Source organism: Hyperoodon ampullatus (assembly GCF_949752795.1).
Source record: "Hyperoodon ampullatus genome assembly, chromosome: 11".
Lineage (NCBI taxonomy): Eukaryota > Metazoa > Chordata > Mammalia > Artiodactyla > Ziphiidae > Hyperoodon > Hyperoodon ampullatus.
The window spans coordinates 95,167,088-95,188,558 of NC_136924.1; the positions used below are offsets into that span (position 1 = coordinate 95,167,088).

General features: G+C 37.3%; 1 protein-coding gene and 1 pseudogene across 2 annotated transcripts in view; both read left to right on the top strand.

Annotated features, from left to right (window-relative positions):
- Positions 1-9,811: 9,811 nt before the first annotated feature.
- Positions 9,812-21,471, top strand: part of A2M (alpha-2-macroglobulin) — a gene marked incomplete at its 5' end in the record, with an annotated part of 40,884 nt that continues 29,224 nt past the window's right edge. The window contains 10 exons of the mRNA XM_079715722.1: positions 9,812-9,897; positions 12,126-12,309; positions 14,898-15,057; positions 15,219-15,271; positions 17,182-17,202; positions 17,467-17,635; positions 18,080-18,164; positions 19,497-19,617; positions 20,380-20,494; positions 20,641-20,750. Coding sequence (XP_079571848.1) covers positions 9,812-9,897; positions 12,126-12,309; positions 14,898-15,057; positions 15,219-15,271; positions 17,182-17,202; positions 17,467-17,635; positions 18,080-18,164; positions 19,497-19,617; positions 20,380-20,494; positions 20,641-20,750 — 1,104 coding nt within the window. The remainder of the gene's footprint in view (positions 9,898-12,125; positions 12,310-14,897; positions 15,058-15,218; positions 15,272-17,181; positions 17,203-17,466; positions 17,636-18,079; positions 18,165-19,496; positions 19,618-20,379; positions 20,495-20,640; positions 20,751-21,471) is intronic.
- On the top strand, positions 13,021-13,325 carry LOC307060885 (non-histone chromosomal protein HMG-14-like; annotated as a pseudogene). The gene has a single exon. The product of its transcript is annotated as a non-histone chromosomal protein HMG-14-like (transcript).

The following is a 21,471-nucleotide window of genomic DNA, read 5'->3' on the forward strand; positions in this document are numbered from 1 at the left end:
AAAATAAAAATTTAAATAAATAAATAAAACTGCCATGGGTGCTCGGGGCAAAAAAAATATACACCATGCAACTCATTCCTCTCAGGTGTACATGGCACATTCTCAAAGATGGAGGATAGATCTCATATTAGGTTGCAAAACAACTCAACAAATTTAAGAAGTACCTTTTCCAATCACAATGGAATGAAACAAAAAATCAATAATAGAAAGAAAATGGAAAAATTCACAAATACATGGAAATAAAACAACACACTTTTTAAAAATAAATTTTATTTATTTATTTATTTATTTGTTGGCTGCGTTGGGTCTGTGTTGCTGCGTACGGGCTTTCTCTGGTTGCAGTGAGCGGGGGCTACTCTTTGTTACGGTGAGCGGGCTTCTCACTGCAATGGCTTCTCTTGTTGCAGAGCATGGGCTCTAGGCTTGCGGGCTTCAATAGTTGCAGCACACAGGCTCAGCAGTTGTGGCTTGTGGGCTCTAGAGCACAGCCTCAGTAGTTGTGGCGCACGGGCTTAGTTGCTCCACAGCATGTGGCATCTTCCCGGGCCAGAGCTCGAACCTGTGTCCCCTGCATTAGCAGGTGGATTCTTAACCACTGTGCCACCAGGGAAGTTCCAACTACACACTTTTTAACAACTGTTGGGTCAAAAAAGAAATCCAAGGGAAATTAAAAACTATCTCAAGACAAACAAAAATGAAATGCAACATACCAAAACAAGGGATGCTGCAATAGCCATACTAAGAGAGAAATTTATGGGAATAAATGCCTATGATATGAAAGAAGAAAGTCATCAAATAAACAATCTAGCTTTACACTTCAAGGAACCAGAAAATGAAGAATAAACTAAACCCATAATTAGAAGAAGAATATCATAAAAATTAGAGAAGGAATAACTGAAATAGAGAAAAGAAAAACAATTTTAAAAATCAATGAAACTAAGAGTTGTGTTTTTGAAAAGATAAAATTGACAAACCCTTAACTAGACTAAGAAAAAAAGAGAGTATTCACACAATCAGAAATGAAAGAGAAGATATTACAATTATTCTCACAAATAAAAAAGATTATAAGATATTATTACGAGCAATTATAAACCAAAAAATTGGACAATCTAGAAGAAACAGAGAAATTTCTAGACATACAACCTACCAAGACTGAATCATGAACACTGAACAAATCTTTTTTTGCATTTCAGTTGCATTTTTACCTTTCTTGAAATAATAAAGCATAATATGCCGAAAATGTTGCTTTTTTTTCCATCTTCAATATTAAAATGGCTACACAAAAATTCACCAATTTTGATGCTTTTTTTAAAATGCACGCTGATATGACAGCTGTCACAATACAATCTAACAAAATTGTTTCAAATGAAGTTAAAGACAACTAAGCACTACTAGAGCCATCTTACAGAAAAAAAAAGAAATGAACTCTTTGGCCAACCCAATAGAAGACAGCTGCCCTAAAGCTTCCTAGGTTTCTAATATCCTTACATTAGATCAGCAAGGCCAGAACAGTCATCTTTCGGTCCAAATTCAAATTTCAAGATGGAGAATCCATATAGCCCTGTTTGGGTCAGGTGTCCACCCCTGCTCTGATACACTGTGGTCAGATAGACACGATCAAGGTACAGTCATGACTTTTAGGCACCCACTTCTATGGAAAGAGGGGAGCTCTGTAAATTGCCATCTACAACAAAAGGAGTTCACATCAACATTATGTAGCGCTTTAAGTTTACCAAGAACTTGCACATTCTTTAACTCATTCAATTCATGTAACTGAGCAGGACCCTATGAGGCCTTCCCAGAATAGACCCCCACCCATGTCCTCTACCTGCCTTTTGTCTCCAGAAAAACTTTAGTCAAAGAATAAATTTAATCAGAGAAATAAGAAAATGCAGAAAGGAAAACAGTCAAGCAAGACAAACTAATAATACTTTAGCCATTAAACAAAGTCAAAGACTTTCAGTTCTTCCTCAAGGACTATAGATAATATTCTGAGCCATGTCCTTTGAGCTGTTTTGCAGATACTGAAACCCCCACCAGGTGAAAGAAGTTAACTGTGTGCTGCCCACAAAGCACGTAGACTCCAGACTGATTGGAACCAGAAGATTGATGATATTGACTCCCATTTACCTCACCACCAACCAATCAGAAGAATGCCAACCAGCTGATCACACCTTGCTCCTTGAACACTATAAGACTCCTTGCCACTCTTATGGAACATAGTATTGGAAGTCCTAGCCAGAGCAATTAGGCAAGAAAAAGAAATAAAGGCAACCAAATTGGAAAGGAAGAATAAAACTATCACTATTTAAGGATGACATGATTTTATATACAGAAAACCCTGAAGATTCCACAAAAAAAAAGCTATTAGAAATAATAAATACAGTAAAGTTGCAGAGTACAAAATCAGCATACAAAAATCTGTTGCATATCTACATGATAACAATGAGCTAGCAGAAATGATCCAGAAAATTAAGAAAACAATCCCATTTACAATTGCAACAAAAAGAATAAAATACCTAATAATAAATTAAATCCAGGAGGTGAAATACCTGTAAACTGAAAATTATATGAAGTTGATAAAAGAAATTAAAGAAGACACAAAGAAATGCAAAGATATTCCATGCTCGTGATTGGAAGACTTAATATTGTTAAAATGTCCATATTATCTAAAGCAATCTGCAGATCCAGTGCAATCCTTATCAAAATCACAAGAACATTTTTCACAGAAATAGAACAAAAAAATTCTAAAATTTATATGGAACCACAAAAGACCCAGACTAGCTAGAGCAATCTCGAGAAAAAAGAACAAAGTTAGAGGTATTGCACTCCCTGATTTTGTACCCTTTGCTTCATAAATAACAATTTTACCTCATATTATATTTGATTATTTCAAATGAAGTAATAGGAGATTGTGTGTTTATAACTTGCTATGAAAACACATGAATTTAAAAAGCAATACCATTTAAAACTTAACAGCTTTAATAGTATCTTACAATATATATTCCATAATTTTTCTTACAAAATTTTATATTACTAGAAATTGTGTGTTATTTTAAGAACCTGCAATTCAATAACATTTGGGCATAACAAAAATCAAATAAATTAGAGCATCTAAAGCTCTTAGAACATTACTCAGCACAGTCATATAAATAGTAAGCACTATGTAATTACGAGCTATCATTACTGTTGTTGTCCATATCATCATTATCATCTAAGTAATTAAATAAAACTTGACAAATAATTTTATCTTTTCCTATTAAAATCTGATTCCATTGTTCACTCCCAGACTAAATATAACTCTCTAAAACAAAAGTTCTGACACTGAAAAGTTCCAGAGTGAACATGAGAGTCACAGAGAATAAAGTGGGTTCACAAAGTAGAGTCATGAAACAACCCTATGCGTGTGTGCATGCACACACACACACACTCACACACACATTTTCCATTCACCAAAGGAAAACTCACCCTGAAACATATTCCCTACCTAGTCTCATATTCAAAAATAAACTGTATAGAGTTAGATATAAAAATATGAAGCACAAATATTTAAATTAGGAAAAACATGTAGCATAGTTTTACAATTTGGGGGTACAAAAGGACTTCCTAATCAGAAAATAAAACCCCAAGACAAAGTTAAAATACAAGGAACAGAGTTCCTACAAGTAACAATGATACAATACATCACTAGTAATCATAAACTTGAAAAAGAAAAATATATGTCATGCACCCCTCCCTATCAGATTGGGAAATTTTTTAAAGGCATGGGAAAAATGCAGTTGTAGACATTGCTGGTAGAAGATAATTGGCAGAGTTATTTTATTTTATTTTATTTTATTTGTTTATTGGGGTATAGTTGCTTTACAATGTTGTATTAGTTTCTGCTGTACTGAAAAGTGAATCAGCTCTATGTATACATATATCCCCTCTTTTTTGGATTTCCTTCTCATTTAAGTCACCACAGAGCATTAAGTAGAGTTCCCTGTGCTATACAGTAGGTTCTCATTAGTTATCTATTTTATACATATTAGTGTATATATGTCAATCTCAAGCTCCCAATTCATCCCACTCCCCCTTCCCCCCCTTGGTGTCCATATGTTTGTTCTCTATGTCTGTGTCTCTATTTCTGTCAGATTCATTTCAGAAAGGGGATGTAACAGTACTATAAAAGTTTTAAATGTGTATACTCTTTGACATAGAAAATTTACAGCACAGGTTCATCATACAAAAATACTTCTACATGCCCCAAAGTATGTATATATAAGGACAGACATTGAATTCTATTGTTTGTAATAAATTGTTTTAATTCGGGCACTAATTCCTTTGCATAACAATGTAGCGTCTAGTAATAAAGATTAGATTTGTGAATATCAGTACTCTTTAGAAACTGAAAGGAACAAGTGGAGTTTAATTTAAAAGATAACACGCTAGGGACTTCCCTGGCGGTCCAGTGGTTAAGACTCCACGCTTCCATTGTAGGGGGCACAGGTTCGATCCCTGGTCAGGGAACTAAGATCCCGCATGCTGCACAGCATGGCCAAAATAGATAGATAAAACTTGAGAGTCATCAGATCAATCTTAAAAAATAATAAATTAAAATAAATTTAAAAAACAAGATCAAGAACATTTAAAATAAAACACACTAAAATTTTGATAATTTTGAGAAACTATGGCAAGTACATTGTTCAGAAACGATCTGAGGATTTGTTATGCTTTTTATCTTTGTACATTCAAATATTTTTTCTCATTAAAAATTAGAAAGGAGCATTGAGATAGCACAAATGAGAAACACTCTGATCTTTGAGAACATCTCTGTAGATACACGTTGCCCTAACTCCAAGTTTGCCCTAGATATTTACAGAAAGGTAAAGCAAGTGTACTGTCTGATAGAGTGAATGTGGTATGCCAGCAACTGGGCTTTCTGATTTTTGAAAGTGGTTAATATGTAACCAGCTGAAATGTCCTTCATTATCACTTATTAGGGTAGTGTATGTGTAACCAGTGGTGCCATTAGAGAAACTACATTCAGTCCCCAGCAAGCACTACAGCAATACAGGGGAAACATTTTTTTCTGTTTATTTTTGTTAAGGCCCAATACCTCTTAATCTTTTTTCTCAATTCCCAAATGATTCTCCTTGTTCTATTTAAATGGCTTTTCCCTGTATTTTGCTCCCTTACTTTCTTTTCCATAAACTGCCTTCCTTCTTTCCCTTACCTTCTTTTTTCTCTTAACCCTTTACCTCAGCTTTCTAACAGTAACTATTTGCTAAGTGCTTCAAAACTGTACAGAACTTGTCCAAGTTGTGTGCTATCATTTCTGTCAAGGACTTGTTATTCAGGTAACCTAACTTTCTCTATTTGGATGCTGCCCTATATCAAAGCCCACAGCAGACAGATGAAATAGACCTCTTTCTCAGTCATTAAGATTCAAAATATAAATATTAATTCTGACAGGTGCAGTAAGGTTCACAGTTTTAAAAACTGTTCCATATAGCATCTGGTATAAAAGTACCCCTTGGAGCTGACAGGTCAGATATTATTAACCCCATATTTATCTGTGAGGAAGCTGAGGCTCACAGCAGTTAAATGAGTTACCCAGGACCTTATAATGAGTCAGAACTAGGGCTCAGGTACCCTGACAACTGATCCAGTCATTTTTTCCCCCCTCAAGCTCATTTTCTGTCTTCCCAAGAAGAGAAAGCTCTGTCTTCGTGAAGGGAGCATTTCAGATAAAACGTTCCTCTTTATCTGCGATTATACTGAAGTGGTGTCGCTTCTCCTGAGGATAATTCCACCATCCACTTACTTAATACGTCCACCTCACGCAACCTCAAAGTTCTCTCTCTTGGGACTATCACTTCTCACTCACAGTGTTCAACCTCTCCCTTTTATTTGATCGTCAGCATTTACAGAAGCAACATTTCATTTAAACTTGTTCAAGTCTCTCTCCTCTTAAGGGAACCTCCCTCTCAGCCCGACATCTCTGCTGAGTACTGCCCTATCATTCTCTTTCCCTTCACATAAACTCAGAAGCCTCCCTCTCACTCCCCCTTGAGCTGCAGTCAGGCTCTGCTCCACACAGACCCTTAAAGCTGGGTCCCCATATTCTTCTTGTCCCTCAATTCAGAAAAAAAAAAAAAAAAAAATCATTCGATCTATTATTTGATTTCACGGTGGCATTTGACATGAATAGCCAGGGATTCAGCAATAATCTTTACAGATGCTCTTTGTAATTTTTGATAAGGCACCAAATGAATGCTATTAATTATTTCTTTAAGTAATTAACCTTGCAAATAAGTGTTTAGTTATCTCTAGTTTCTTAAAAACCATTTAATTTCTGTTATGTTTTGAATCAATGTATTATAAAATCATGCAAACTTTTGAAATGATTTTTTTCAATTTTGTATGCTATTAACATTGATGTGTTGGCATAAAGCCCCAATCACTCTGACTAGTAAAAACCTTCTCTTGACTATTTTCTTAAAATGTCCCTTCTTTGGGACTCAGAGATCCCACACTCTCCTGTGTTTCTCTCTCTCTGTCTAGCCATTCGGGTTCCATTTGGGTGCCCTTGCCTAGCTCTGTCCTGGACTATTTTCCATTTTCATCCCGTATTATCTATTTCCATGGCATCAGCTCTCCCTATAAGCTGATAAATCTCTAAGCTGTACAAATAGGCCAGATCTCAGTAAACTGGTGGTGTTCAGATTGCTTTAACTTTAACCTATAATAAGAATTTTGTATATTTTCATCAGACAGTTTGCAATGTAACACTGAAATCACATTTTCACAATGTAACCTTTACATTGTGACTCAGGACACTCATAGTTAAAGATAGAGATGATAGAGATAGTAATAAAGAAAATTATATTAGTTAGGATACAAGTTTTACTGCTCAAACAAAGATATCTCACAATGCAAAGGCTTTTAAATAAGAGAAAGTGTTTTTCTCTTACATGAAAGTCCAAGCTAAAATGGCCTTTGGATGATTCAGGGATTCAGTCTATGCCTCCTTTTTTCTTTTTTTTTTTTTTAACATCTTTGTTGGAGTATAGATGATTTACAATGGTGTGTTAGTTGCTGCTGTCTAACAAAGTGAATCAGCTCTACGTATACATACATCCCCATATCCCCTCCCTCTTCAGTCTATGTCTTGCTTGTTGTTCTGCCTTCCTTGACACATGGCTTCCATCTTATTACCTACAATGGAAGATCGGACAACCGTCCACATGTCCACATTCCAGCCAGTGGTAGGGAGCAAAGGGAGGCACAGAACCTAGCCCTTCCTTTTTAAATCATGAACTGAAAGTTGCATACATCACTTGCACTCACATTTCAATCACCAGAATTTAGCCATATACCATGCCCAGCCTTAAAGGAGAAGGCTAGGAAATGAAAGTTTTCAGTGAGGCAGTCTGTGCCCAGAGAAAACTCAGGTGTTCTAGTATTAAAGACAGAATTGGAGAAGGGGTAATAGGACACAACCAAAGTTTCTGCTGTACAACATTGAAACGAGTATTTCCAAAATCAATAGTTTCACTTATTCTGTTTGATACACTGTGTTTTCTATTTTATTGTATTCTATCACATTTTTAAAACTCTTGGTCATGACTCACTGATCATGACATTATAACTCACTATAGATGGTGACCCACAATTTGAAAAACATTGCTTTAAACCTGCTATGTCTAATCTGATAACCAGTAGCCAAATGGGCTATTGAAATGTGGCTAGTCTAAATTAATATGTGTTGTAAGTGTAGAATTCACACCAGATTTCAAAGACTTAGTATGAAAAAAGAATTTAAAGTACCTCATTAACAATTTTTATATTGATTAAATGTTGAAATGATAATGTTTTGGCAATATAGAGGGAAGTAAGTTATATTATTAAAATTAATTTAATCTGTTTCTTTTTGTTTTTCAACGTAGCTACTGGAAAATGTAAAATTACATAGGAGGCTCACCTTATATTTTTATTAGATCACACTGCCTTAAGCTCTAGGTGCAAATGTTAAACTCCCTATGGATATTATTACTGGACTATCCCACAAGCGCTTTCTGAAACTAGACTCTTTCTCTTCCCAACCCTCAGCCCTCTGTTCTCCTTCCCACCCTGTTTCCTGTGTTTCACTCAACCAGTTAAAGGCAACGCAAGTCACTCAGTGACCAACCAGGAAAACTGAAAAGCACATTCTCGTTTACCCATCACATCCATGTATTCACTGTGTACTATAATTTTACCTCTTAAATATGACGTAAATCTGTCAACCTCTATCCAATCTCATTATGAACACCTTAGCTCAAAATATCCTCATTTCTCACCCATATAATTGTGCAACTCCTACCTTGCCTCCTGGATTGCCTCCTTCCAATCAGTCTTCCAAATTTCAGTAATTGTGATCTTTCCAAGAAACAAATCTGGGGAAGTCACTTCACTGATTACTCCCCAAATACCCTAGTAGTACCAACAAGTTCCTTTTTTATTTGAAGCAACCTTGCTTCACCACTTTTCTAAGTGTACAGGCATTTTCTTCATACCAAACACTTTTCATTTTACCAAAGGTTTCGTGATGGTTTTTACCTCCTGTGCCTTTGTTTATGTCATTCCTTATGTGCTTAGAATGCACTTTTCATCTCCTACTTCCCTCTGGCTAACCACCACCCACACTCTAGAACTTGATTTACATTTTGCTTTACCTTAGATTTCCTTTCCAAGGCCCAGGTTTGCATTGTGTGTCCCTGTCCAGTGCTCCTAGAGCATCCTGAACTTCTCCAATAATAATGTCTGGCTACTGTATTTTTATTGTCTGCTTTTACACCTGCAAGAATGTGCAATCTGTTTCTTCATATTTGATCATCCATCTCCATGATTTTGTATGATTCCTAGACCAACTAGGCTCAATAAACACTTACAAAACAATCAAACAGTTGGATGAATGAATGGATGAATGGATGAGTGGATGGATGGACAGATGGATGGATGAATAAAATAGTTAATATGATTAAAGATTGAAGGGGAGTTGCACATTTAGAAGGCAGTAACAAAATGTGTTTGTATAGTAGATGGTAAAGGCAATTGGTATCTTTGTTAGGCACAGTAAGTCAAAGCTTGTTTCTGAGGTCCTGCTACTTCTCCTTTCATCTTTTCACTTCCTTAATACAGGAAAATATTTCTATTATCATTCTTCCAGAACCTAGCTCTTTATCTGCAATCCAGTAATATCCCCAAGGTCAAAAAGCTATTCTTTTAGCCCAATGTCTTTTGCATAGAGGACTGCTAAATTCTGAAACTGCTTCAACATTTGAGGTAGACATATCTGATGGAGGACTTGCAGGCAGACTGACTTGTAGTGAAATACCTATTTTAAGCCTGTCCTGTGTTGCTTAAATTATAGCTTCCCCTGCCAGCTATTCATGCAAGAGATGTGAGGAAAGCCATAAAAGGCACTATGGGGAAGTGGGAAGGAGGGAGTAAGAGAGAGAAGGGGTTGAAAAGCCGATTAGCTGCTTTACGGTAAAACCCAGGGAAAGTGAGCACTAATGGGAATGTGGATTTTATCCCTCTAGGAATCCTATTTAGCCCACCAGGAATTAACCTTGACTGTAATTAAGTCCCTGAGAGCAATGACCCTTTCAGAGAATGTTCAAAGACCTCTACTTTGTTTAGACACCTTGTGTGGGTGGAACTTCCTGTTTACACAGAGAACAGCATAAAGCCTAGTTGCTCTGAGGAATGTTTGGGACCAGACCAATTGCAGGGAGAAAGGCACAATACAGTCTGGTCTCCTCTGGTCCCTTCTCCCTGCAGCATGGGGAAGAACAAACTCCTCCATCCAAGTCTTACTCTCCTTCTTCTGGTCTTCCTGCCTACAGATGCCTCAGTCTCTGGAATACCGTGAGTTTCACATAGAGCATAAACTTGAAGAGTCCTTTCCTTTATTTCAAATCCTCCTTATCATTCATTTGTCTTTCCTATGGAACTGTCACCTTCTTATCTTTAAGGTGTCTTCCAATGATGAGATTTTACAAATCTGGTTTATTCAGTCTTCACTTATTCTTAACCATTTTTCTCCAACTCTCTGGATCTCTGAATCTCTGCGTCTCTAAATTCTCTGGGGATATACAAAGACTTTCTAAAGGGCATTGGAAAGTGATTCTTTTAAAGGAAACACTTTTCAGATCCTCACATTCATATTGATCTGCTTGAGACCATGCTATTTATCCTTTCTTACCTCCCCTTTCTTAATTTCCTATCTTTCACTTTAAAAGAGAAAGACAAACCTCCCTCAATCAGATGTTACTGTGGAACACTGTCCTGGAGTATTAAAATCTCTAGGGTGCCAAATAAAGGAGCAATTTGAAATACCGCTGTTGATGTTGAGAAAGCAAAGGACTCTAATGACAGGAGAAAAAAATCCTTTTGCAGATATTGTGGTGGCGAATTCTTTGTTTCAACAAAATTGAAGGAAGATCTAAGGGAGATACCAGCTGATAAATAATTAGAAGCAATTCTTGATAATAGGGCACTGGGTGATCTTTGGCATGTAATGCAGAAGGAGTTACAAGAACTGGTAAAAATGATATAATTGTTTCATCTGTCATTTATTTACTTTTATGTGAACAATTTTTCATGGCACTTATATCTACACAAACCAAAAACAGCAACAGAGTTAATGTTAGACCTTATTTAATTCTTGCAATAAGGAATATCCATCCATGGATACATAAGAACAACTCATCATTTTCATTAAAAATGTACTTCAAAAGTATTTTGATTTTATATATAATAAATATGAATCATAATTTGTAATATATTTATTTTGTTTTGATCAGTTGTATACTAGTAAGACTTCTGAAAACAATTCAATCCAGAAGAAAATGTTTAACATTTACAACTTTAAGATCACATTAAATTTAAAAGAAGAGTTAAATGCATATACCCACATATAATATTTCATATATATGTATATATATACATATGCATGTGTGTGTGTATATATATATATATATATATACACACACACATATATATATAAACAAAGAAGGAAGAGTGATCCATAAAATATTTTGAAGCACAGAAATGTTAGGACAAACTTCTGTGTGGTAAATGGCATGAAAATTCAAGTTCACGGAGGAAAACGGGGAAAGATGCTAAATTTCTGATCATTACAAAAAGAACATTTTGGTGTATTTTTTAAATAGATCATACTGGATACCTTATCACTATGATATTTAAGATTCGATGGGAGATGTACAAAAAAGTAACATAAGTTTTAATTTAAAATGTCATCAAAAATAATATATTTTGCTATTGTTTAAACTTGTGATAAAAAAATAGATGTTTACTTGAATACATGTAAGGAGGGCATAGTGTCTAAAAATAGTTAGGAATTCTGTGAGCAAAAATGTTTGAAAACTCGTGTGTCAATAAAATTATATATGAGAGTATTGAGAAAGTTTCTGTTCTGTTCATGAGGACCCCAAATTCAATCTCTAGAAGACCATTCTTGAGTAGACCATTTTTGTCTACCCTGAGTTGAAAGGCAAATATTTAATATGCAAACATCCAGGGTTAGGTAACACACTAAGATTTCATTAGTTGCTTAACACACTGAGACTTTAAACTAAGGACTCTCTTTAAGCCTCAGAGTAGAAAGCAAGAACTTGCCATTCCATTTTTACAGGTTTGTTTTATAAATATATATAAGTTCTGTAAGTGGATTGGTTTCTGTAGTGTTCCACACGAGAACTTGCTTGCTTTTTACAGCAACCCTAATGTAAAATAGATTTACAGCATAAATATATATAATTAGCATATTTTTATTTGAATTCAGATGCTCACAGACTGATATTTGGGTTCCTTAAAGTGAGGTATACCTGCAAATGTTAACCTCTTAAAGGCTCACTTCAAGTCAAATGTTCACTGCCATGGCACTGACGATGGAAAGGGGAGTAATTCGCATGCATGCCCTCCAACGGCAGAGATCAATTTCATGCTTATCAACATGTCTTCTCTTGGCATAGAACTAACGATAGTAACAAGAATTACAGCAGAAGATAATGCTGCTGATAATAATGCCTCGCCTCCTACACTCTCCTCTAACTGGATTCCCCCATCCCCAGGCACTACATGGTGTTGGTCCCCTCCCTGCTCCACACTGGGACCCCTCAGAAGGGCTGCCTCCTTCTGAGCCACCTGAATGAGACGGTGACCGTAAGCGCCTCCTTGGAGTCCCTCAGAGAGAACAGAAGCCTCTTTACTGATGTGGTGGCAGAGAAAGACTTATTCCACTGTGTCTCCTTCACTGTGAGTATGGCTGTTTGACTTAAAATACTTGTTTCTATTGGTTGGGAACATAGGCAACCAGAATTCAGTCAAGATAAGACTTTGAGAGGCTGGCATGGACTTCAGGAAGGAATCTAAATGTAGCGACTAAGTGTAGAAATTAAGAAGCAATGCATGAATTTCCAATATAAATAATGGTAGACCAATATTTATAGAGATATTAAAATCAACTTAATGATTAGAGAAAATTCCTATTAGCCAGAAAAAAAAAAAAGCAGTATGCACTAGACAAAGGGAAAATATGAGTTCTCCTGAAAATTAAAATGGAAAAAATACAAACAAAGAAAACTAGGCCAGTGTTTAACATAAGCCCCAGTAGTGGGCTGACAGGAACACACCACCCCATACGTACTCTTTCTAAGAGTGAACTTGTAGAAATTACCGTGGGTGACTATCCAATAGCTCTTCACAGTTGCCCATATATAGAATCCTTACAGTGTACAGCCAATAACATGTTGCAGTTTCCTTTCTCATAGCCTTAAGAGATGCTTCTACCATGCCCTTTTACCACATAACATCAGTTTGGTAAAGTTCAGTGTATAAGTGAATCAAAACTGTATTAGCGAGCTCGGGTGGCGGGAGGACCGGCAGCGGCCAGGCAGCCCAGCTTCGCCAAGGCTCTCGGCGTGCACGGCTCGCAGGCCCCGAGCACGCGCCAGCCCCGCCGCCACCATGGCCAAGAGGAAGGTCAGCTCCGCCGACGGGGAGGCGAAGGAGGAGCCCAAGAGGAGACTGGCAAGGCTGTCAGCGAAACCGGCTCCTGAAAAAGTGGAAACGAAGCCAAAAAAGCGGCAGGAAAGGATAAATCTTCAGACAAAAAAGTGCAAACAAAAAGGAAAAGGGGAGCAAAGGGAAAACAGGCCGAAGTGGCTCACCAAGAGACTAAAGAAGACTCACCTGCAGAAAACGGAGAAACTAAAAACGAGGAGAGCCCAGCCTCTGATGAAGCAGGAGAGAAAGAAGCCAAGTCTGATTAGTATCACACACCTGGTCCTATCAGGGGCCCGTCTCCCTTCTTGTACAGTACAGAGGAATATTTTTATCAACTATTTTGTAAATGCAAGTTTTTTAGTAGCTTTAGAAACATTTTTAAAAAGGAGGGAATCCTACCTCATCCCATTTTTTAAGTGTAAATGCTTTTTTTTAAGAGGTGAAATCATTTGCTGGTTGTTTATTTTTTGGTACAACCAGAAAATAGTGGGATATTGAATGTGGCAGGCATTGTCTTGGGTGCCAGCTTAACGTTCCATAGATGGGGGGATATTTTATATCCTATAATACAAAGCATACTAAATGGCAGTTTGGAGTCAGTTGTGCATTTAATGCCCTGAACACTTTAAATTACTTCTCTTCCCATGTTGTTTTTGGTAGAATTATTTCCTAAAGCAAACCACTCACCTCTTGATCTTGGCTCTCCTGGTCAGAATTTTGTGCACTCTGTAACATCTTTGGTCGTGGTAGTCCAGTTCTTCTAGTAACTTTGTTAATGTGCTGTGAACGATTGACAGTTTGGGTATGTAGTGTATATGATATTAAATTGTGAATTAGTGGGACTTACGATGTAACAGCATATCAATATTTGAAGATATTGGTATTTGATCGCCTGTCAAGGAAAATTTGCCTCCAAATTTTAAGCTGGAAAGTCACTGGAATAACTGTTCAAAAAAGAATCACAACTACGTGATTTTTTAGATTTTTGGTATGTATGTTAAGAATTGTGTACAAATTGAAATGTCTGTGTACTGATCCTCAAAACAACCAATAAAACATCTCAATTATGAAAGAAAAAAAAACTGTATTAGCTAATTTGCAGTAACCTGGATGGACCTGGAGATTATCATACTAAGTGAAGTAAGTCAGACAGAGAAAGACAAATATCATATGATATTGCTTATATGCAGAATCTAAAAACAAACTGATACAAATGAACTTATTTACAAAACAGAAACAGACTCACAGACTTAGAGACAAACTTATGGTTATCAGGCGAAGGGTGCGGAGGAGGATAGATTGAGTTTGGGATTGACACGAACACACGGCTATATTTAAAATAGACAACCAACAAGGACCCACTGTATAGCACAGGGAACTCTGCTCAATATCCTGTAATAACCTCAATGGGAAAAGAATTTGAAAAAGAATAGATACATTTATGTGTATAACCGAATCACCTTGCTATACACCCGAAACTAACACAACATTGTTAATCAACTCTACTCCAACATAAAATAAAAATTTTAAAATGAATAAATAAATAAAGCAAAAATATTTTTTAAAAAACCTGTATTGGCTGATCTATAAGGAGATGTGAGCATCATTTATGACCTCTCTCACTGTTGTAATTTCCTCCATCCTGTGTTCTGTCTTCCCATTTGTAAATGACAGAAGTCATTCTGTCTGTGAATTCCTGTCCATGCCAAATTTCCCTGATGAGAATGAGAGAGTGAAATTAAGTAAAAGGGACAAGATCCCCAGGGAGAATCGGGACAGGGACTGGAGGAGGAAACTTGGCAGATGAATGGGTTCTCAGGATCTCTCCTATATTTCAGATCCCAAGATCTTCATCCAATGAGGAGGTAATGTTCCTCACTATCCAAGTGAAAGGACCAACCCAAGAATTCAAGAAGCGGACCACAGTGTTGGTTAAAAATGAAGAGAGTCTGGTCTTTGTCCAGACAGACAAACCCATCTACAAACCAGAGCAGACAGGTACAAAAAGGCCTATGGTCAGGACAACTTCAAAAAAGAAAGATCTTCCTCCCCTGTGTATTCCCCAGTCAAAGGAATCCTGGTTCCTTTATGGTCTGTCTTACTAGCCTATAGGCCTGGCTTCAGGTTTCTGGGACTCATGAAAAATATTTCTGTTTCAGTGAAATTTCGTGTTGTCTTGTTGGATGACAATTTTCACCCCCTGAATGAGTTGGTAAGTGTCCTAATATCGATCTAGAATTATTATTATCTATGTAAACAGGCTGAGAGTTTGTTTTTGGTGTTGGGGGAGAACCAGGGAGAGAAAGAATCTGGTACTGATAGCAGTAATTTCTGGCATTGCCATAGTGCAATATCCTCATTTAAAACAGTATTCTGGGTCAAGAGAGCAGCTGATTCTTTCTTGGTACTCATACTTAGTCAGTTGTCACACAAACTTACTCTTTAGAAAATTCTCAATTAGCCAAATTAGAAAGATACACTATATCTCTCTTTTTTTTTTTTTTTTTTTTTTTTTGCGGTACGCGGGCCTCTCACTGTTGTGGCCTCTCCCGTTGCGGAGCACAGGCTCCGGACGCGGCGCAGGCTCAGCGGCCATGGCTCACGGGCTCAGCCGCTCCGCGGCATGTGGGATCTTCCCGGACCGGGACACGAACCCATGTCCCTGCATCGGCAGGCAGACTCTCAACCACTGTGCCACCAGGGAAGCCCGAAAGATACACTATATAATAAATAAACCATCAAAAAACTTAGGTTTAAACGACTTCTCAAGGATTCAAACTTTTTCTAAACACAAAACCTCTCCTATAAAGGAAGGAGAGTGTAATCAATGTTTGTTCCTCAAGACTAACACTCTCAATTTTAATGTAGACAAGAAACCAAAGTCTTAATTTTTCTCTCCTAGATCTAGTCCTCAACCACATTTTCTTATCTCAGAAAGAGGCAATTTTCAATGAAAAGCCAGGGACTCTGTTGACTATAGCCCCTCCGCCCCCAACTTCCTTTTCCCCCTCTTAAAAGTGTTCTCTTTCCCTTGTCATAGAGTTTGCAATTCCCTGCTGATCCTGATCAAACCCATCTTTGCTAGGGGGTGAAGAAGGGAAAGGGATGGGAGGGAAAAAAGCAACTTTTTTCTTCTAGCTCCTCAGGCAAAGGATTAAGGCATATTCCTCCGTCTCATCCACATCCATTTCATCAGAAAATCATGTTAGTTTAAAATATATCCAGACTATGTTTTACCACATGAATTGCTACGACCTTGTCCTGACCAGTATCACCTCTAAACAAGACTATTACAATAGCCTTGAAATTGGTCTCCTGGTTTCCACTTACACTCCTCTATCTAAAATCAAACACCTAGCCCTTCACTCTATCAGCTTAACTCTGCTTTATTTTTATTTCTTGACATTTACCACTACCTCAAATCTATTTATCTATATCTCAAATATATATATCAAATATATGTATCTCAAATATATATGTCAAACATATATATCTCAAATATATATCTATATATATCAAAAATATATATTTCATATATGACTGTGTTTCTCATGTATCCATCCCTATTAGAATGTAAGCTCTATGAAAGCAGATCTGTTGTTCTTTAGTGCATTGCTCTATTCATGCACCTAGAATGATACACAGCACATGTTAGGCACTTAATAAGTATTAGTTTTAAAAATGAATAAGCATTGATAGTAGAGGAGCTATTCCCAGTCGTCCTTATTCTTAGAACTACCTAAGAATTCTGTGACCCACCTTAACATTTGGATCTGAACATGGTTACTTATAATTCCATTAGTGTTGATTTCTCAATCTGTAAAATAGCATAGCAAAGGAATGTTCTTCACTGGGATACTATAAGTATTTAAGTAATAGCAGTAAATACCATTCCTAATGAATGGCACATATGCATTTGTTGCTCACACCCAGTAAGTACTTAACATTACTTATTAATTGCTTGTAATGGATTAATCAAAAGTTCTGTAAAACTTAATCTGGAATTTTTCTGTGTTTTACTACAGATAAAGTTATTCTGCATAAAGCTGTCTTGCTTATAAATCAGAACTGAGAATATTTGAGAACAATTCTAAACTCCTTTCTCTCTCTTTTGTCTTTCAGATTCCACTAGTATATATTGAGGTAAGCAACGTGAAACATTCCATAATTAGAAACAAATAATAAACTTAGGGAAAAGGTTCTTATTTGAGAGATTCTTACAATATTTCAGAAACTTGTCCTGAAGGGAGAAGCCTTCAAACTCATGTAACACTAGATGGTTCCAAGTCATCTCCCTTCCCCACCCATCCCCACCTCTTTGTGGATAACATAGGAGTCCCCACAGATTTCCTTTATTGTCTCTCATGCTCTGGGCTCTTTTGTAAATTACAACTACTGTGTCCACAGGACCCCAAAGGAAATCGCATCATGCAATGGCAGAACCTCAAGGTAGAGAGTGGCCTCAAGCAGTTGACCTTTCCCCTCTCATCAGAGCCCTTTCAGGGCTCCTATAAGGTGGTGGTACAGAAGGAATCAGGTGAAATGGCAGAGCACCCCTTCACCGTGGAGGAATTTGGTATGGATTATGCAAAATCAGGGAACAGTTTTTTCATATTTAAACTTCTAGGGTCTAGAATTTGAGTTTCTTTGGAATTACTTTCTATTTCCCATGGGTGAAATTAGGCTTGGAGTGGAACTAATTACTTCTAATCCAATGAGGACCATCAGTGATTCGTGAATAGGATGTCATATAGCATTTTTGTAGCAATTTTTAATCTTCAAAAAAAAAGTGAAACATTCTTAGTCCAGTGGAGTCTCCCATAATTCATTAAGGTTACATTGATCCATCACAGTCCTTCAACCAGGATCTCCATTTGAGAGAAAGGTGGATATATTGGAGAAGAGGGCTACCTTTTCAGGGCCCTAAAATATGATTAGAGAATTGTTATGAGAACCTGGAAATACCAATTCCCCAGAAGTTGAAAACCAATCACCAACTTCCTTTATCTCCAATCAACAGTGCTTCCTAAGTTTGAAGTGCAAGTAAGAGTGCCAAGGATAATCACCATCTTGGAAGAAGAAATGAATGTGTCAGTGTGTGGCCTGTGAGTTTATACTTTTAAAAAATCTTTGGCGAGGGGAATTATTTAAAGGAGACTCACCCTTTGGGATATTTTGACTAGCTTGTCTAGAAGCAGTGCAGCAAAAATACCTTAAATACATGGGAGCATCCCCATCTCTAAAACTTTCCTCTCCTGTTGCTTTTCTATTTCCCTTCTTATTTTCTTTCACGTCCTTTCCAACATTATTATAACTATCATGGGGCAGGCAACCGTTCCTAGAGCTAAGCTATGCTAGTAGGATTGATTCTGAAAGTAATAAAGCTACTCGCGCATGCACGTACACATGTACACACACAAATGAGATAGTGTTGAAGGGTAGTGACTTTCCCTTCACCAGGTTGTAAAGTAAATTCAATCATCAACAGATCATTTACTTGACCTTGGATACATAGTGGAAAAATAGCTCAGATTCAGAATTTGTAGAGATAGGCATATTGCAGAAATGTCATCTAACTCATCTGTCTACCTAAGGCACGTCACATACTTCTCTGAACTGCCATTTTCACTGATGAGAGTAGACATGATCTCACAGTCAGTCTTTTCCAACCTTGAAAATTCATGTTTCTAGGATCTTATTGCTCCCATCTCCAGTAGCCCAGCAGTAGCAGTACAGAAAGAACAGGCAGAGTGAAGAAACCAGTCCTAAAGACCTTCAGCTGGGTCCCTGCCCCAGCACTATCTCAGAGTAAGGTCACCAAGCTCCTGATCCCACAGAGCTGGTGAACCAGTACTCTTGCAAATATAGATATAGAGGGTATTTTGAATAGGGAAGGAAACAAATACCCTCAAAACCACAGCAATTATCAATGATATATTTATGGCACAATCCCATTTTTGTAAAAAGTAAACAAGTAAAAGTCTACATGAACAGAGATGGCTACACATAGGAAGAGGATGATGGAAAGAGAGATACCATCATATTAATAGTTTATATTCCTAGGTAGAATTGAGAGTGTTTATTTCTTGTCTTTGTTTTGTTTTGTTGGTATTGTTTTTTCTCTTAAGATCTGGTGTAGCTTTGGCAAAAGAAAAAATATTTTTTAAAAGATGAAACTGAAAATTAGAGATTAAGAAAAAAAAAAAAGACATGGTAAAAGAAGACTGAAGTAAATTCCAGCATGTTGCACAGGAAATTTCTAAAAGAGAAGGTTCATTACTTAGTTTACTTGCCCTCAACACTGTATGAGCCCTGCAGAAATTACAGGGAAGTACAGAGTCTAAAAATATACTATAGCTAAAGGGAAAATATAAACAGGTAGAAAATGGGGGTGTTAAATGTCTGATTTGATCCATTTGGCAACGTTCTTATGACAGATACACATATGGGAAGCCTGTCCCAGGACGTGTGACTATAAACATGTGCAGAAAGTACAGTAACCCTTCTAACTGCTTTGGTGGAGAATCACGTGCTGTCTGTGAGAAGTTCAGTCAGCAGGTATGTGGGAAACTACTCCTAGGGATTAACAGCCCAGGCACTGTTGATGAGCAGTGAGTTACAACACGGTGGTAACTCAGGAAGAGACCAATCTGTAAGAGAATTCTATGCTAGCTATAGTCGTTTTTTAAAAATCAGTGACTTAGCACAATAGGAGTTATTTCTTGTAATTGTCCATTGCGGGTATTCTTGGTGCACCAAGCACCCAGAATGATCGAAGTTGAACCATCTCCAGTACCTGGTATCTAAAGCCGCCTTGAGTATCCATCCAATTATGTAAAGGAAGGAGAAAAAAACATACAAATCTTAACCACCTTGGCTGGGAAGGGTGTCAGTTTTTCTCTCTTTCTATGAGCAAGAGCTTGTCACAAGGCCCCACCTAGATGCCAGGGAGCTGGGAAACACAGTGCCCAGATGGGCAGCCACTTCCCAGCCACAGCTGTAAACTATGGAAGGGAAGCCAGGCTTCGGTGAGGGGTTAGCTGCCTGCTACAGTAAGATTACCCCCCAATTTTTAAGGCATTTCTTCATTTCTTCACCTCATTCACTCTGGGGAATATCAGATACTAAGGAATACACCTGTCAGTTATAAGCCAGAAACTGTTGTGAGATGTAGTTATAATTAATCCCTAGAGAATATTTATTGTGTTATCATAAAAAATTCCTAGGTTATGTTGTCTCAAAAAAAAAAATGCCACCAGATTAACTGACCACTGATTTGTCCAGTCTTATGTTTTTGTATTTTATTTCGTCCCCTCCTAGCTAAACAGCCAGGGCTGCTTCTCTCAGCAAGTAAAGACCAAGATCTTCCAAATGAAGAGACAAGAGTTTGAAATGAAAATTGAAGTGGAGGCCAAGATTCAAGAAGAAGGAACAGGTGTGTATACCTCATGGGTATGGGAGAAAGAACAACGGACATGGATTTAGTTCCTTTGCCCAACAGTGAACTGAAAGGGAGGAAGTAGTATAAGTTCAGGGAGAGCATCCTTCCAAAAGAGAACTTATTTTTTCCTTCTTTTTCAGAGGTGGAATTAACTGGAAAAGGGACCACTGAAATAACAAGAACCATAACCAAACTCTCATTTGTGAAAATAGACTCAGACGCTAGACGAGGGATTCCCTTCTTTGGGCAGGTGAGGTATTTTTCAATTCACAAATCAAACTGTACTCTTACCTAATACATACAATATATTCTGCTAAAACTATACCTGGTTAATATTATCTGTTGATTAATATAATCAAAGGTATAAAACCACATAAAATAGGTTTGTTCCTCTGTAAATCTGTACATCAAATCTATAAAACCATTCTAAAGCACTATCAAAATTAGAGGGTTTTGGGGCTTCCCTGGTGGCGCAGTGGTTGAGAGTCCGCTTGCCGATGCAGGGGACATGGGTTCATGCCCCGGTCCGGGAAGATCCCACATGTCGCAGAGCGGCTGGGCCCATGAGCCATGGCCGCTGAGCCTGCGCGTCCAGAGCATGTGCTCCGCAACGGGAGAGGCCACAACAGTGACAGGCCCGCGTATCGGAAAAAAAAAAATTAGAAGGCTTTGGCAACAGCACTGCGTGATGTCACTCAATCTCTTTCCCATGGTTTACCAGGCAGTCTCAGATTTTTATAATATTTTTTCACAAGCATCTCGAAATTCCTGATGGCCAATCACATTATCCTTCTAACATTAACTTTGTATGGAAATGGGTGGGTAGGTGGCTTTCATTTTTATTTTGAAATATAAAAGATTCTACTGTACGTAGTGTTTCTTTAATGGATATTATATATACATTACTTTTTCAAGTATATTTTATTTTATTCAAGTATACTTATTCAAATATATTTGTTTTATTTTAGCAA